Raw genomic sequence first — 16,045 nt, 5'->3', positions numbered from 1 at the left:
GTCGGCGCGCTCTGATTGGTTCTCCGCCGTTCTGTGCAGCAGGAGGAAGCGCCGTTTCCGGTAATGAGCGAGTGACTGGCTGCTGACACCGCCAAACCCCGACGACAAACCCGCTGCTTTCGGCATCTACCGGGGGAAATTGTCCGCTCTTATCCGAGCGGGACGTCAGACGGGTTCCAGCCAAGCGTTCGGCTGGAGAGAGGCGTGAAGCTGCAGCGAAGGCGCGGGGTTTGAGCCTCCCACCACCGGCATGGCCCGCGACTACGATCACCTCTTCAAACTGCTGATCATCGGTGACAGCGGTAAGAGACGCCGCGGATGCGTGACGGGAAGCGGGCCGGCGCGAGGCTCTGGGGGCTTTGAGCGTCTCGTATTAAAGCTGTGAGCTCTGAGAGGCTGTAAATGAACGCATGTCTGATTTAACGGACACACGAGCGTGTTTCTGTCATTGTGCCGCTGCTTTAGGGCTGATCGCCGCACACAGGCCCGAGATCCGGAGATCCTGCTCTGTGCATCATCTGTTCTGTACTGCAACAGAAGTGCAATGATTTGAGTGGCTCCAGAAAGCACTTAAACACTTTAGACACGCTTAATATATCTGAATATCAATGCATTAGAATCTAGAGTATAAAAGTAAGAGCAATTTGTTGAAAATATAAAGTCAAAACATTTGAAATACTTGGTTTAAATTGATAAAGTAATAGATCTGTGTTGAAATGGAAGATGGTATGGAGACACTTGCTTGAATATGCTGATAGTGAATGTGATTCTCGACACCTGTGTGAACTTGAGGAGAGCTGACTTGATGCATCTTTATAGAAAAATTAAGTTAGAGAAAAGATTGATCTTGCAGCATTTGAGATGCACAGACACAGATTTAATAAATGACATTCAGACACATTAAGTGTCACTTAAGTGAACAGGTTCTTTTATTACTTAAATGATATGATAATGTTCACAGGGCAAAAAGATGTAATAACTTTTGTATCTGTGAATCTAGTGTTTGTAAGTGCTGATTTTATCACAGAAAATGCTTTGTTTGTGGTGTTTTGGTGTCAGTTGATTAAAGTTGAGCCTCTTGTTCAGGTGTGAGTAAAGGAGATCTAGCGTTTGCACAAAAGCAAAGGCGAGAGTGTCCTGTTTTCACGGGATGGTTAACAGCCAGCTACACATCACAGCTTGCGGTTCTTGTGGTTTGAGTTTTTGCACCATCTCATGTCAAGCAGACGACTCAAATGAGCTCAACCCGTTTGGATGAACTTTATATTATTAAAATGTCACGTTGTTTGTGTTTAATCTGGTTTGTATCAAGGAATACTAAAATAATCCATTTATACTTTGTATGTGATGTATAGTAAAGGATATATAAAATAATTAGTTTATATATCTATATATAGAGAGAGAACATTATTATAAACATTATATTATTTGCACTTTAAATGTAAGATGATATTATAAAATATATTATAATAAAAGATTTATACCTAATAAGTAAATATGTAACTTACATAATAAAATAATAATAATAAATAAATGTGTGTGTGTGTGTTGCCATTCAAAGGTTTGGGATCAGTAAGTTATTTCATGTTTAAAAAAAAAAAAAAAAAAAGGTATCTTATGCTCATTAAGGCTGCATTTTAAAAAAATAAAAAAATACTAGGAAAAAAATGTAATATTGTGAAATAATTATTGCAATTTAAAATAAATGCATTCTATTTTAATATACTTTGAAATCTAATTTATTCCTGTGATGCAAAGCTGAATTTTCAGCATCATTACTCCTTCAGAAATCATTATAATATGATTTATTTATATACTGTGTGTATATATAATATAAACCAAATAATTTTTTTAAATATTTTATTTATTATATACTATACATCACATTACCTATGAAGTGTATCTATTGTCCATACATAGATTACACGAGTGAGAGACGCTGGCTGCTGTCGGCTACAGTAGATGGACACACAGGCCTCAGTGTTTGAGGGCTTTTATTTGGGCTCTGCTTCAGTTCTGAACTCTAATGAAGTGACCTAATGAAATGGTACAGATCTCTGGTTTGTGATGAAAGAAAATCGGCTGGATTTGTCCCACATGGATAGACAGGCTCGCTTTTGACACTGGTTGTCTGGCTTGTAATATAACTTTTGATTTCATTTTAAATTGGAACATTTGATGTGGCTGTATTTGTTCGATTATGTTCTCTTTTTGAGAGACTTGAGACTGATTGATATGAATATCTGTCTGCAGCAAGAAAGTCCTGTGATAGTATTTGTGTTGTGATCCATGTTCTTCAGTAAACGGATGGAATCAGAATTTGTTTGGAAAGTGATTTGATGCATTTCTATAGACCTTCTCTGAATAAAGCATGTCAACTCTTTTATCCTGTGTGTTAGTAGCGTCATTTGTCAGGAGAGGATGTTTGCTTGGTTTATCTTCCTTTCTGAGAGTCAGCGGTCGTGTGTGTTGGCTGTAGTCTCAGACGGCACGCCTACAGACCGTTCATAAACCACCAGATTCATATTCCTCAGAAAATTCTCATTGGCTGACTTTGCTGATTTGAATTACCTGCAGACCCCTGAAGAAAGTTACAGGGTCTCTTTCTGTCTAAACTTGGAGTAATCTGCGGCGTGGATCAGATTTGATGCTGGTGTGTGAGATTATTTTGCTCCTGATGTCATTTAAGGAAAGCGTCTCAGCGAGGATGTCATGTTTTGTCTCTAAGCAGTAAATCTGAAAGCTGTGAGAAACCACATGGAGAACGTTAACGGTGATCAGGCGTTAGTCCAGAGGTTTCATCTGCTTTGCTGGAGCCAGTATTTATCACGTTCAGCTGAAATCTGCTGCATCGTATGTTGCGTGGTTTTTCCTCATTCTTTGGCTTTGTTCGTTGTTTGTCGTTCCAGGTGTTGGAAAGAGCAGTCTTCTCCTGCGCTTCGCAGACAACACTTTTTCAGGTAAGATGCATGAACATGTCCGGCGTCATCTGTCTGATTTATTATCATGTTTGAAGGGTACAGACAATCCTGAGATTTTCTGAAGCCAAGAGCGTGAAGATGGCCTGTTACAGCTGCTGTTTGTGATGAGAGTAGATTTATTTGTCCTCTACCTTATTTCATTAAATTAAAAAAAGAGAAATTATCCAAGTTCTTGTGCAGCTTTCATTTTCTACAATGTAGAAATTAATTTATGCAAATTAATACGTTCAAGTAACTCTTATTTTATTTGCAAGAGGAAAAAAAGATGAGTGATACACTACCGTTCTAAATTATGGGGTCAGTAAAGAAGTTAATGCTTTTCAGCAAGGATACATTCAATTGATTAAAAGTGACAGTAAAGACATTTATACCATAGATTTCTATTTGAAATGCTGTTCTTTTGAACTTTCTATTCATCAAACAATCCTGAAAAATAAAATATGTCTCGGTTTCCACAAAAATATGAAGTAGCACTACTGTTTTCAACATTGATAATAATCAATGTGTTTCTTGAGCAGCAAATCAGCATATCAGAATGATTTCTGAAGGATCATGTGACACTGAAGACTGGAGTAATGATGCTGAAAATTCAGCTTTACATCACAGAAATAAATACTTTCAAAGTTATTTTAAATTGTAATAATATTCCACATTAATACACATTTTTACAGTATTTTTGCTCAAACTGAAATCATTGTCATATTATCATGTCTAATGGGTCGTGTGATGCGTAAGCTCTATGTAGGCCAACAGTGTGGTGTTCCTAAAATATCCTTCAGGACAATGTTTGTAGGGCGTATTATGAAAAAAAAGGACTAGAAAAAGCCCAAGCTAATCTGTTACGATGGTATATTCAATGCTCTTTGGTGTTGCTTTGTGTTTTAGGTAGTTACATCACCACTATAGGAGTCGACTTCAAGATCCGGACGGTGGAGATTAATGGAGAGAAGGTGAAATTGCAGATATGGGACACGGCTGGACAAGAGCGATTCCGAACCATCACATCTACGTGAGTCAAACGCATGGCATTATCAAATACTGCTGAGCTGAACGTATCCTATGTATGTTCTAGACATGATGTGCACATGATGTTCTTTTCATATTTCATAATAAATCATAAAACAAAAGGGCTTTGATCACTAGATTTACTATCAGAAATGTGCTCAAAGAAAGTTTAGTACAGGAAGAATAAATCTTCCTTGGTCTGCATAAATTATGTTCTTTATGGTATTTCTCTTTGAAATGAATAGAAATGGTGCTTTCATTCTTAGTTTCAGTAATAACATTTTAAGACATTGAAAATAAAGTTCCCAGACATCTTTGTTCGTGGGTGTTGTGTGTGCCAGCGTGGCTGTGCCGCTTGCTACCAGAACGCTTCAGGGAATCTGTTTGAAGTTCCTAATTAGTGCTGTAACGTTTTATAGCCACTGTTTGACTGAGGATCGGCACTCTGGGACTGAAGCTGTCCTTGGGCTTTAAGTTCACAGTTCCTGTGGCAAGAGGAATTATTTGTCGTGATGTTTGGATGTGTCTTCCTTTTCCTGAAGCACACACCATTATATAATAAACTTTGTTTGTGTAAAAGCCATCATACATAATTTGCTTCATAAAATACTTTTAATCAATAGCTAGCTTAAGTTTCAGTTGCAGTTTTACCTGAAAAATCAGAGTACTGCAGGTCTTATGACTTCCTTACGATTATTGTTTTTTTTCCAATATCTAAACATCTTTATCAAGATACATTTACTTGAGATGCAAAATGAAGATATGAGGTCTTGTTTTCTGAGAAACTCAACAAAATTGAATGAGTTTATACCCAAAACAAGAACAAATATCTGCTAAAAGAATATAAAAACTTGTTTTCCATTTGAATTAAGTTGATATTTCTGAGCCCATTGACCATTTTCTTGTTTTAATCTCTTAATTTTGATAGATTTCTCTTAAACAAGACGTAATTTGTTATTTTTGCTGCTTCATCTTGATTTAAGAATCTTTTTAAGAATTTGCACTTAAAAATACACATTTTTGCAGTGTGATCAGAAGATGCAGTAAAAGCTATTTCCATATTCTAGTGGTTGGGAGGACAGATATTCAAGCCCGTTTTTTTTTGTAAAGTAAGTGGAAAAAGTAACAGATTTAGGTTTTTTTCTTCTTTTTTTTTTAAGCGTTGATAATACAAGACATAGAGACCATATTGACATTGTGCTGCATTCAATTTATTTCTTACATTTTCTTGGTCTTAAAAAGTCTTAGATTTACTTCGTAAAACCTGCAAAAACCCTCGGAATTATGCCTTGCATTAAAATATTTAAGACTTCAAACTACTTTTATGTCTGTCAAAATGCAGAGACACTTTTTGTAAGTTGTGGACTTGTTAATGTGGCAACGTAGTTAAAGTCTACAATGGCCTGAAGCCAGTTGGTCATTACGTAGCTAACAAGGGAATGCATGCCGCTTCGTTAGTGTCTCGTTAGTGTGTGTATGTACGTTCATGCATGTTTATGTGAGGTTTTGATCTGTTATTAAGGACTGTGACAGAACTGTGACAGGCTCGGTCAGTGACACAAGGGTTTGGTAACTCCAGGCCTCTCAAAGAGCTCTTTGTGTGTGCATGTCTTTGTGTCTGTGTTTGGAGACAGAAGACGGCCTGTGCTTTTAAAGTCAGAGGGCTGTTCCCCCATCCACTGTTGGTTACTGAGAGAGATTCTTGTTAATTTTAAAGCTGAACTCTTTAAAACTCCTTATTTTCATTCTCAGGTATTACAGAGGAACCCATGGGGTCATAGTAGTGTATGATGTCACCAGTGCCGAGTCCTTTGTCAATGTCAAACGATGGCTGCATGAAATAAACCAGAACTGCGATGACGTCTGTCGAATATTAGGTGAGTTCTTCAGTAAATGTTGCATGTTACATTTTATTTTATTTTAATATTATATTATTTTTATATGTATATTGTGTTTTGTTTTATATTTATTTTTTAAGAATGTATGTAAAAAAAACCTTTTAAGAAATGAAATCACTTAAAGAGTTTAGTATAATTTTTCCAGAAAAAGTTTTAGAATTTTTATCATATGTTAATGTAAAAAATCTTGTGCAATATAACTTGTGTTTGTTTGTTTGCTGGTTTTTATTGTATTTGTCATACTTGTGTTTTTTTTAATTGTTTTTGCCATGAAAAGACCCTAAGATGCTGACATGGCATTAAATAAATATATATTTTTAAGTCGAGTTCTATTTGTAAATGACCACTGTTTTGATTGGCTAATATCTTTGCATATGAAATATGGTGTTAATTCACACTGTGGGTAGTCATGTTAATGAGTCCGTGGTTGTGATGTTACTTCCATGATATGAACCCTTTAGTACATGAATTGCCAGACTTTAACTAAGCCAATCCAATGGTGAATTCTATATTAATTTTTGTCTACATTTTCTCCCTTCAGTGGGCAATAAAAATGATGATCCAAACTCTAAGGTTGTGGAGACGAATGATGCACAGAAGTTTGCTGAGCAGATGGGCATCAGTCTGTTTGAGACGAGTGCAAAAGAGAACATTAATGTGGAGGAGGTGAGTTCCTCAGGGCTCTGTATTAGGACCATTCAGATTGTGCTGTGAAACACCTAAAACTCACTTATGTGCCAGGTCTGGAAAACTCTCTAAAATTTACTTTTGCTCTGCTCTTGAGTATTTAATTTCATATTTCACAGAATCAACACTTGAATAATCAATCACTTGTGCACATCCCTGGTTGAAAGTAGTCAAAACAAAATTGAAATTACCTGATCTATGTCTCTGTGTGACATCTATTTTACAGCAGCTTCAAACGCGGCTCACCTAATCAGATTTTAGAGCCGTATATGTTGAATAAAGTGTGTTAATCTTTATTAAAATCAGTTTTGGAGGGTGCAATAACATATCCGTGTGTGTTTCTGGTCTTTTGTGTAGATGTTTAACTGCATCACAGAGCTGGTGCTCCGGGCAAAGAAAGAGTCTGTGGCCAAACAGCAGCAACAGCAGCAGAACGATGTGATTAAACTCAGCAAGAATAGCAAACGAAAGAAAAAATGCTGCTAGTGGACGAACAGACGTTCCTCTGCACGGTGGCCTGCACACGCAGACGGACTGTGATCGCCTCAGTTAAGATTTCACAAAAACACAGTGCGGACAAATGCAGTCCTTTCTGGACCGAGACAAACCACAAAGACTTTTTAAAAGAAAATGTACAGATTTTATGAGAGTCGAGGAGTTTTATGTGGAATTCGTGATATTTAATAAAAGATCCTCCTTCTTTATTGAAGGACCAGCAAGCTGACGTAATCGCCAAACCGTGCAAGTTTCTGTATGCTTTCAGAATTACTCTTCAGTGATTATATGTCTCTATTATCCACCATCTCAGGAGTGATTTTTATTTTCTTCTTTATTTTGCTTCTCTTTCTCGCTTTTTTTGTGGAATGCCAGTGTTTTTTTTCTGCTAGAACAATTTGGGCCTTTCCCAAAAAAAAATCTTTTTTTATGAAATCATACAAATACAGACATTTACTCACCATGGACTCAATCGGAGACAGATGCCAACAATTGTTTTTTTTTTTTAGTTCATTTTAGACGTTATTAATTATTATAATGATCCATCATGTGTTTTCATTCTCTGATAGGATCTTTTGTTATTCCTCAAACCCGTTCCTTCCTTTCATTGAGTGAATCTCACAAAAAACATCTCCAGGTCACATTTAAAAATTATTTATATTTTGCATAAAGAAAATGAAGACTTTGTTTAGGATCAAGCACATTTCATGCCAAATTCTTGATGAAATTTGATGTTTATATATTGTAAGGTAATCATATATTATCATAGTATTTGTTGTGCTGCATTTAATAGCTTAGTTAAAGAAATCATTGTAACAGTCATTTTTTTGCTGTAGTACATAAAAAATGACTATTAAGAATATAATGAGAATTTAAACATCTGGATGCTTTACAGTAATGTGCATCGAAAAGCGCATTAGCATGAATCATTATCATGAAAATTAAGTCAATTTAAAAAAACCACAATGGTCCTAATATAGGCTTCATTTTTTCATGCAAATTATAATTTCTTTTTGCCTTTTAGATTTACATGTTTTTATGAGATTCACCGCATTAGTTCAGGCTTCGGGTCTTCATGATGTGGAAAGCCGAGCTCCTTTTACATTCAATGACATCTTCTGCCGCTTCAGGCTCGTGTTTTTCTGCTTTTGTTTTTCCCGTGAAGATGAAGAGGATGAGGGTGGATGATGCTGCCATAACCTCAGAACAGTGTTGCCACACACTTCTGTATCAGGCATTGTAGTATTTCTCCGGACGCTGGAGTCGCATCTTTGGGTTTGTGGATGCATTCGATTGAAGCCGGTGTTAAAACAAGATTTTATCTTCTGCACCTCACGGAAGAGCGACGTTGTGCCATACGAGGTTGTATGAAGTACAATCATCTGGACCCGGAAGATGCTGATACAAGGTTTAAAAACATAACGATTACAGTGTTTATGCAAAGTGTCTATCGCTTGAAATGTAATATGTTTTTATATGTGGAAGGGAGATGTTAAAGTGTTTTAAGCCACCAGGGTCAACCTGACTCGTTGGTTCATCCCTAAATTTCTTGAATACGCTATTGACACTTTGACTGAATAGTCTTTATGGCAGATCCACATTTGACAGATACACAGCCTCTGCCATCCCTCTGTGTGATCTTTCATTGGCGTCTCTATGACGGTGAATCTCACCAAAACAGGACTATGTCCCAATTCACCTTAAAAGAAAAAGTAATTTTTCATAAAGAAAATGAAGCTGATTTTTAGGCACATTAATGTTTTCTTTTGCATTAAAATGTAAATGTAAAAAGTAATGATAATGTAAAAATGTAGCATTTTTTGCAAAGAATTAAAGATTTTTTTATGAAATGCATTTGCATTTGCATTAAATGCATTGCATTTGTCATTACAACAAAAATTTTCCCCAATGAAAGTGAAGCACATTTTAGGCACATTATTATTTTTTTATTCTGCATTAAAATGTTAATGTAAAAATGTAGCTTTTTTGCAGAAAATTAAAAAGACCACAATTGTTTTTTTATGCAATATGCATAAAATTGGTTTATGCAATGAATTTAGATCTGCATTTAAGTCATTACAACAAAAAAAGGCATATTTACGTTCTTGTTTTGCATTAAAATGTTAATCTAAAATGTACAATTTTTGCAGATAAGTAAATACCTGAATTTGTGTTTTTTTTATATATGTATTGAAGTCATTACAGTTTTGTGCATTTTTTGCAGATGTGTAATGTAATGCAATGAATTTAGAGCTGCATTAATTACAACAAATAGTACAATGATATATAAATGCTTCAAAACTGAAATATGCAAAATATGGAAAAAGATTAAGGAACCTAAAATGAGCTTCATTTTTTTTATATATATTTTTTTTAAACATCTAAAATGTTATTGTTTTTGAGTGGTTTTGTGAGATTCACGAATAGAAATATTTTAATGCTTTTCATTTTTCATGATTAATTTAGTAAGCCAAAACACACCACAAGCCCTGGCTGTGCTGTGAGCCAATCTCAACCCAGTCGTGTGACTTCAGTTCATGATACGTGTGCGTATACGTGCACGTTTGACATACTAGCACATGTCCGTGCAAACTGTGCTGGTTGAAAAAAAATTTTCAGCTGTGGTTATATTATACACTGGAGAAAAGAAATGTATAGTGGACCTCCCCTTTATGAAATAAATCATTAATAAATATTTTAAGAATTAATATTTGACACAAGCATGTTTGTCCTTGTCTTTATTAAGCATCATCACGTTGCACATTTGTTTACAAGCTTTGCTCTTTCTTCTTAATGTTTATTGCAGGACTGCAACGATTCTTCAGTTTTATTACTGGAATATCTGATAATTGAGAAGATTTTGCATGTGCATTTTTTTTTTTAATTCTTTTACATCACAGTGCGTTCCACGTCAAGACATTGGAAGCTTTTTAAACATGGACATACGTTTGTCTGCATTTGTATATAACTTGGTATTTTAAAGGAATCTGTTGGAAAAATAAGAATTTAATAATTATAAAAACACCGGATCAAACTCACTATGAGTATAAATAGCAAACACATTATGGAAAGTATAAAATCTGCCTTATTTACAGTTTTACCACGGTATTACTTACAAATGTACAGAAACATACACTTTTGTCTGCAGTCTTTGTCTGGAAGTGAAAAATTTTAGCAAAATGTAACATATTAGGTATGTGTGATAATTCGCTTTAAGTCCATTTGACACTTTTTCTGGTTTTATTCAATCAGCATGAATAATTCAGACTTAAGTGTATCATATTTACTATAAATGTCGTGAGGTTCATGTTGATATGAAGTTATATTTTAGCAGCCATTTTTGAGATTTACTGCAAAGATAAAGTGTTTGAGTAGATATATGAATGTTTTTAATATGTTGATTTTTAGAAAGTGCATTTAAGGGAGGAAACTTGGCACTAATGAGGCTGGTGAGAACCATTCATATTTGCTTTATACAATATTTACTCCGATAGCTATTGAGCTCTCCCTCTTTTATTAATCTGCCCCCCATTTATTCTATGTAAAATAAGCTTTTTGAATCACAATCAGACCGACAGGTTCAGGATAAAATTGCTTAATACTCAATATTTCTATTAAAATAATTTATCGAACGTCCAGTGATCATATTCAAACAACTTGTTTTTGTCTTATGAATGAAATATACATAGAAAGATGTGCACATCCACTCACATGCATGTAGGGCTAGTGATAAAAGAACTAGTGCTGCTCGTTTGAGGGACTGGTTTTTGTAAAAAATAGGAGATGACTGTGGGGAAAAACACATTCACAACAGCGGCTCGCACAGATTTAAGACCCAGACTGGAGAGACTTGCAAAAACAGTGTTTAAATGGCAAAAGGACAGCAGTACAAAGTCAACGTAACGAGACGTTTACAGAACAGTGTGTGAAACGCAAGAACAGAATCTAAAGAAAAGACATTGAAATGTTTTTTACATACAGAACAACAGAAGAGAGACGAGTGATGCTCTAAACGTGGAGCGATTCGAGCTGCGGCTGCTGTCTGGAAGATTTAAACCACTGCTAATATAACAGCGTGTTTCATTCATCCGCCGTCAGACAGGAGAGGCACTACAGGCCAAAATAATTATAAACATCTGATCCTTTTTAAATCACCTTGTCATATATGTTTGCATCAGTTTGGATCTCTCAAATGCAACTTCCAAAAGCAGCATTAAATGTAATTGGAGTAAATTAAATATAAGTGAGACTTTGCTTCAGTGATTTTTAAATGTCAGAGGATTTTTTAGCCACTTTTCAAGAAGCATTTTAGAGGAATTTTATCTTTTGAAAAGGCACAAGAATATTTACATGCACAAATGTACATTTTTTTTATGCATTAATTTTGTTAAATGTTCTGACAATTGCCAACCGCTAGAGTGTAATTTTAATCACTTTAATATAATACATAAATTTGTTCAAATTTCTGTATTAAATTTGCATATATATAGTGAATATCCATATGACCAGTTTTTAGTGTAATGCATTACTAAGTAAATAGTAACTGTAATTTAATTACTTTTCCCAAGAAAAAAGTAAAGTAAGGGTTTCCTTTCTGTAATCCCTTTTTCTTTCTGTATGTTATTTGCAGTTACTTCTGATGTATAAAACTAGTGGATTTTCCATCCAATTTTAACTTTTAATGTTAAAAAAATCTGTTATTAATGTAACCTTCTCCCTTTAAATAATTAGGTCAGTTCAAGAATAATTGATGCAATTTTGTGTTATTTATTTGAAATAATTAAAAGAGCATTTTCATGTCTGTCCTTGTATTGTTCAACTGGTCGAGGTTGATATGTGATTTATAAAGTAATGAGTAATGCAATACTTTTTGGAGAGAGTGATTAGTACGGTAATCCACTGTTGAAGATGTAATGGATTACTGTTTTAGAGAAGTTACTGTAAAATGAAACTTTTGCCCTCTTGTCCTGTAGTACCTCTCCTGTGGAGAGTCATCTTATTTCACATTGATCTGATGGATATAAAATGACTAATGGAGCAGTGTGATGTATTGGGTCTGGATTGAGAGTTTTCAGATGGTTTACATTCAGTTCTGATCAGACAGCGATTCCAGCGAATCCTCCAGAAACACTTACGAACCAGACTACATGACAGACAAGCGCTTACATGGAGATTGTTCTAAAAAAGTTGATTTATCATTCAAAAGTTATACATTTACAAATATATTGATTCCTTTTTTTTATTCCAAACCTATTTGTGTCTTTGTACGTATAAAAAAAATCACTCTTTGGGTTTCTCCGAACCAAAACTCTGCGAGAAAGAAGACAGCTGCATAGCTTTGCTCAAAATCTGCCCGACTTTCACTGACTGAACCCAAAAACACACGCACACACACACACACTCACACACACTGAACACGAGACAGAAAACACACCCGATTACAGCTCGCAATCAGGACACAAGTGCTCCCTTCATTCTCATAGGCTGGAGGAAGTACACACTAGAAATGACCTGGGCTGTGTTCAGAATAACATACCAGCATACTACACGCTCAGTACACTTAAAGGTACAGGACTGTCTCTTTCAAAAGGTACTAATATGTGCATTTAAGGTAACATTTACCGTTTAGAGGTAAATAAAGGTACACAGGTGAATCTTTTAGCTTTTGTCTCTTACTGTGGCACCACTAGTGACAATTTTGTACCTTTTTTCTGAGAGTGTAGTCATACTATGCCTGCAGTACTACAGCTACTACAGTAGCCAAAATGTGCAGTGCAATGCACTTGACTTAACCTTCCCTTTACAGTGAGACAAATGAACTGGAAGTAACATCAACGATGATTTTTTTACATTTCTACACTGTAAGAAAAAAGTGGGAAAAGGTACTGGTGATTCATATTAAGTCATATTAACACTACACGGTGCCCTATTTTTACAGACTTTTCCAAGTGCAGTGACAGTTTTTTGACAAATGTGACCCTGGACCACAAAACCAGTCATAAGGGTAATCATTTTTAATTATACATCATCTGAAAGCTGAATAAATGAGCTTTTCATTTATGTATGGTTGTTAGGATAGGACGATATTTGGCCGAGATACAACTATTTGAAAATGTGGAATCTGTTAAATATTGAGAAAATCACCTTTAAAGTTGTCCAAATGAAGTTCTTATCAATGCATATTACTGATCAAAAATTAAGTTTTGATATATTTACAGTAGGAAATTTACAAAATATCTTCATGGAACGCGATCTTTACTTAACGTCCTAATGATTTTTGGCATAAAAGAAAAATCGATAATTTTGACCCATACAGTGTATTTTTGGCAATTGCTACAAATATACCCCAGCGACTTAAGACTGGTTTTGTGGTCCAGGGTCACAAAAAAAAAAAAAATTAAATTGGAATTTTTGGTGACTGCAATGTAGCATTCTGCTGTTTGAAATATCGTTACGTTCTGCATACAGTGTCACATTATTTGTCTTTTAAAAACGGCGCAGTAGTAGTTCATTCTGAACACAGCCGCAGTTTCAGTGCATCTCTGAGGACTGAGATTTTCTATTGGTGAGTATCGTCTAATGGTGTCTTCAGTTTGGTGTTTCTCTGTGATTTATACTGTTTTTACGTGTGTAAACCTTATTTTCAATGCAGTTTTTCAGACGCAGTCTACAAGTTACAGCTCAACACTTCTGCTCTTTGGTTCACGGGACCGCCTGAAGTTTATTATCAAGCAGCCTGAGGACATTTTCTCCAGAAATGTGCTAAAAAACAAGCAGGCATGTTTGATAAAATAGCCACGACACATTTACGCTACTAATTTCCTGTTGCATTATTATTTGTATATGTTGCGTGCTTTTATAAGTTTTTGATTCGAAGCAGCTGCTGAAAGTTAATTTTCTATAATATTCGTGTGGTTGTTAGTTGTTGTTGTTTTTGTTTTTTTTATATAAAATGCCTCTGTGAATGAACCCAAGAGCAGAGCGTCTGTAGCTGTTTCTGATTTTAAAGTTGCAGCGTTCAAACATCATTTATAATCAGGCCCAAACCCAATCTGTGTCCGAAACTGACAAATTTATGCCGATTTATGATATTCAAGTTATGCTACACCCTTTATATTTTCAATAATACTGCAGTACTCTCATATTTTATCCCAAAATCAGCACAGAAAATGTAAAAGACGCCCACAGATTCCGTCTGGGCCTGAAACTTGACGGTGATGCTGAACCTTTGTCCTGAACCGTCTGAAGTCCAGTTCATCCTGAGTTGAGTCTCTAGCGAATGCCGTGATTTGTCGGTGAGCGGATGTGCCTCCGTGAATCTCTGGCAGTGAGGTGAGGAGAAGCTTTCCGAGGCACTCGCAGGGGAAACGGACCTCTGATAGGACTGGAGAATTCTGGGAACCCTGTTGAACAGACCCTGCCGCAGGGCTTCACCCTACCGGACGAGATTTGTGTTCTGCTCCTAAAGCTTTCTGAGGGAGGATTGTGGGTACAGATAAAGTGCAAAACGGCTCAAAGCCATCAGAGAACTCGGTTTGTCAGTGCAGTGGTTCTCAACCGGTGGCTCGTGACCCAAAAGAAGTGTTTTTACAGTCAATTATTGGGTGCAGACAACATAAAACCTATGTAACACTTCGCTTAAAGGCTTTATGTATAATTCATATTAAAGGTATTATATGTAATGCATTATATCTTTTCAGAAACTGAACCCAACTGAAAAAATTGTAACCACAATTAAAACACATTATAATATTTGAAGGTTTGCATGTCGTGTGTTTTAATGCATTATATATTCTAACGGTGTAACAATAACTAAATGTATCATAACTGGTTACAATTATTCATGACATCATACAGTGCATAAGGCAAAATTAATGCATAAAACTACTTTAATAATGCATCATATATAAATACTTCAAATAAGTATTCAAAATTTAATATTTATGTATTTGCATAAATTGCATAAAATTTCCATCTTTTTGGATTGCATTGGATTGTTTTAACGAAATAATAAACGTAATGTGATGCATATTTGACAGTCGTGCATAAATGAAACGGGTCAGTTTTCTGTAATAGTACTAGTGAACTGAATGTGTTTTAAATACACAATAGCAGGTTCATAAATGTATCATCAACAAATCCATTCGGATTACACACTTTTAATATAAACAAACGAAAAAGGTTTCTGCCCTCAAAAACAGCATAGCATAGTTTATTATTATACATTTGCATCTATTTGATTTTATTTAGTATTATATTTTCAAAATGCCTTTATTTAAATTGCCTCTGTTCATTGTGAAAACAATTCAACTAATTTAGTTTAAAAAGTATGAAAATAGTTCACTTATGGCCGTGGAACAAGCAATATTCGGTAAGTTAACATAAATTAGATTATACCAAATTTGATTTATCAATGATAAATGTATAAACCTGGTTATTGTGTTTGTAAAATTACAGAAATCTTATCTGTTTCATTTATATTTGACTGATAAATGCATCACATTAGGTTTATTAGTATATGTTAAAACTGTCCAAATGGATGGAGATTTTATGTGAATTGAAATTTTGATCTGAATTTTGTGAGTGCATTGATGCGACTAATTAGTGCATTTCAGTGTTTGATTTTAAAGATTTTTTGTTACTTTTGTACAAAAAATAATTTTGTTTTGATGAGCAAAACCAGTTGAGAACCGCTGATCTGGTTATTTAGACTTTCTTTGTCATTTGTTGTACCCTTCTCTCACGTCTGTTCTCACACTCCCTTCCTCCATGTCTTCAGATAATCTCAGTTCTTCTTGAAGAAAGAAAAGAGGCGCTTGTCTCCGTCCGAGAGGCGATGTGCTCGTCTGGATGGAGCTCGTCCTCGTGACCCGTTGAAGGAGTATGGAGGATCCTTCCACTCCTCCTGGTGTTTATCCATCAGCTGTTGATCGATAACTCTGTGCATATCATCCTGAGAGAGAGAGAGAAACAGACATC

At 35.3% G+C, this 16,045-nt stretch overlaps 2 protein-coding genes across 3 annotated transcripts in view; one reads left to right on the top strand and one right to left on the bottom strand.

The window, feature by feature from the left end:
* rab35b (RAB35, member RAS oncogene family b) lies at nucleotides 1-7,489 on the top strand. Its single transcript, XM_058784713.1, has 6 exons — nucleotides 1-302; nucleotides 2,910-2,960; nucleotides 3,867-3,990; nucleotides 5,739-5,863; nucleotides 6,426-6,550; nucleotides 6,929-7,489. Exons 1-6 carry the CDS (start codon nucleotides 251-253, stop codon nucleotides 7,055-7,057), a joined length of 606 nt encoding a protein of 201 aa, XP_058640696.1. The 5' UTR covers nucleotides 1-250; the 3' UTR covers nucleotides 7,058-7,489.
* The window catches only part of bicdl1 (BICD family like cargo adaptor 1), a 42,337-nt gene continuing 33,780 nt past the window's right edge, over nucleotides 7,489-16,045 (bottom strand). The window contains exon 10 of one of the 2 annotated variants that reach the window (XM_058784711.1): nucleotides 7,489-16,019. In XM_058784711.1, coding sequence (XP_058640694.1) covers nucleotides 15,852-16,019 — 168 coding nt within the window. In that variant the 3' untranslated portion in view covers nucleotides 7,489-15,851. The remainder of the gene's footprint in view (nucleotides 16,020-16,045) is intronic. The other variant, XR_009272477.1, reaches the window with a different exon arrangement.

The sequence above is a fragment of the Onychostoma macrolepis genome, chromosome 08 (assembly GCF_012432095.1).
Source record: "Onychostoma macrolepis isolate SWU-2019 chromosome 08, ASM1243209v1, whole genome shotgun sequence".
Lineage (NCBI taxonomy): Eukaryota > Metazoa > Chordata > Actinopteri > Cypriniformes > Cyprinidae > Onychostoma > Onychostoma macrolepis.
Note: the sequence above shows the minus strand (reverse complement) of the source record. Positions and strands in the feature narration are given on the sequence as shown.

What these genes read in the sequence shown, in the direction of transcription:
- rab35b (XM_058784713.1), top strand. Translation starts at nt 251, where the DNA reads ATGGCCCGCGACTACGATCACCTCTTCAAACTGCTGATCATCGGTGAC. An exon ending in TTCCGAACCATCACATCTAC is followed by an intron (nt 3,991 to 5,738) that starts GTGAGTCAAACG and finishes TTTCATTCTCAG; the next exon opens with GTATTACAGAGGAACCCATG. An exon ending in TGACGTCTGTCGAATATTAG is followed by an intron (nt 5,864 to 6,425) that starts GTGAGTTCTTCA and finishes TTCTCCCTTCAG; the next exon opens with TGGGCAATAAAAATGATGAT.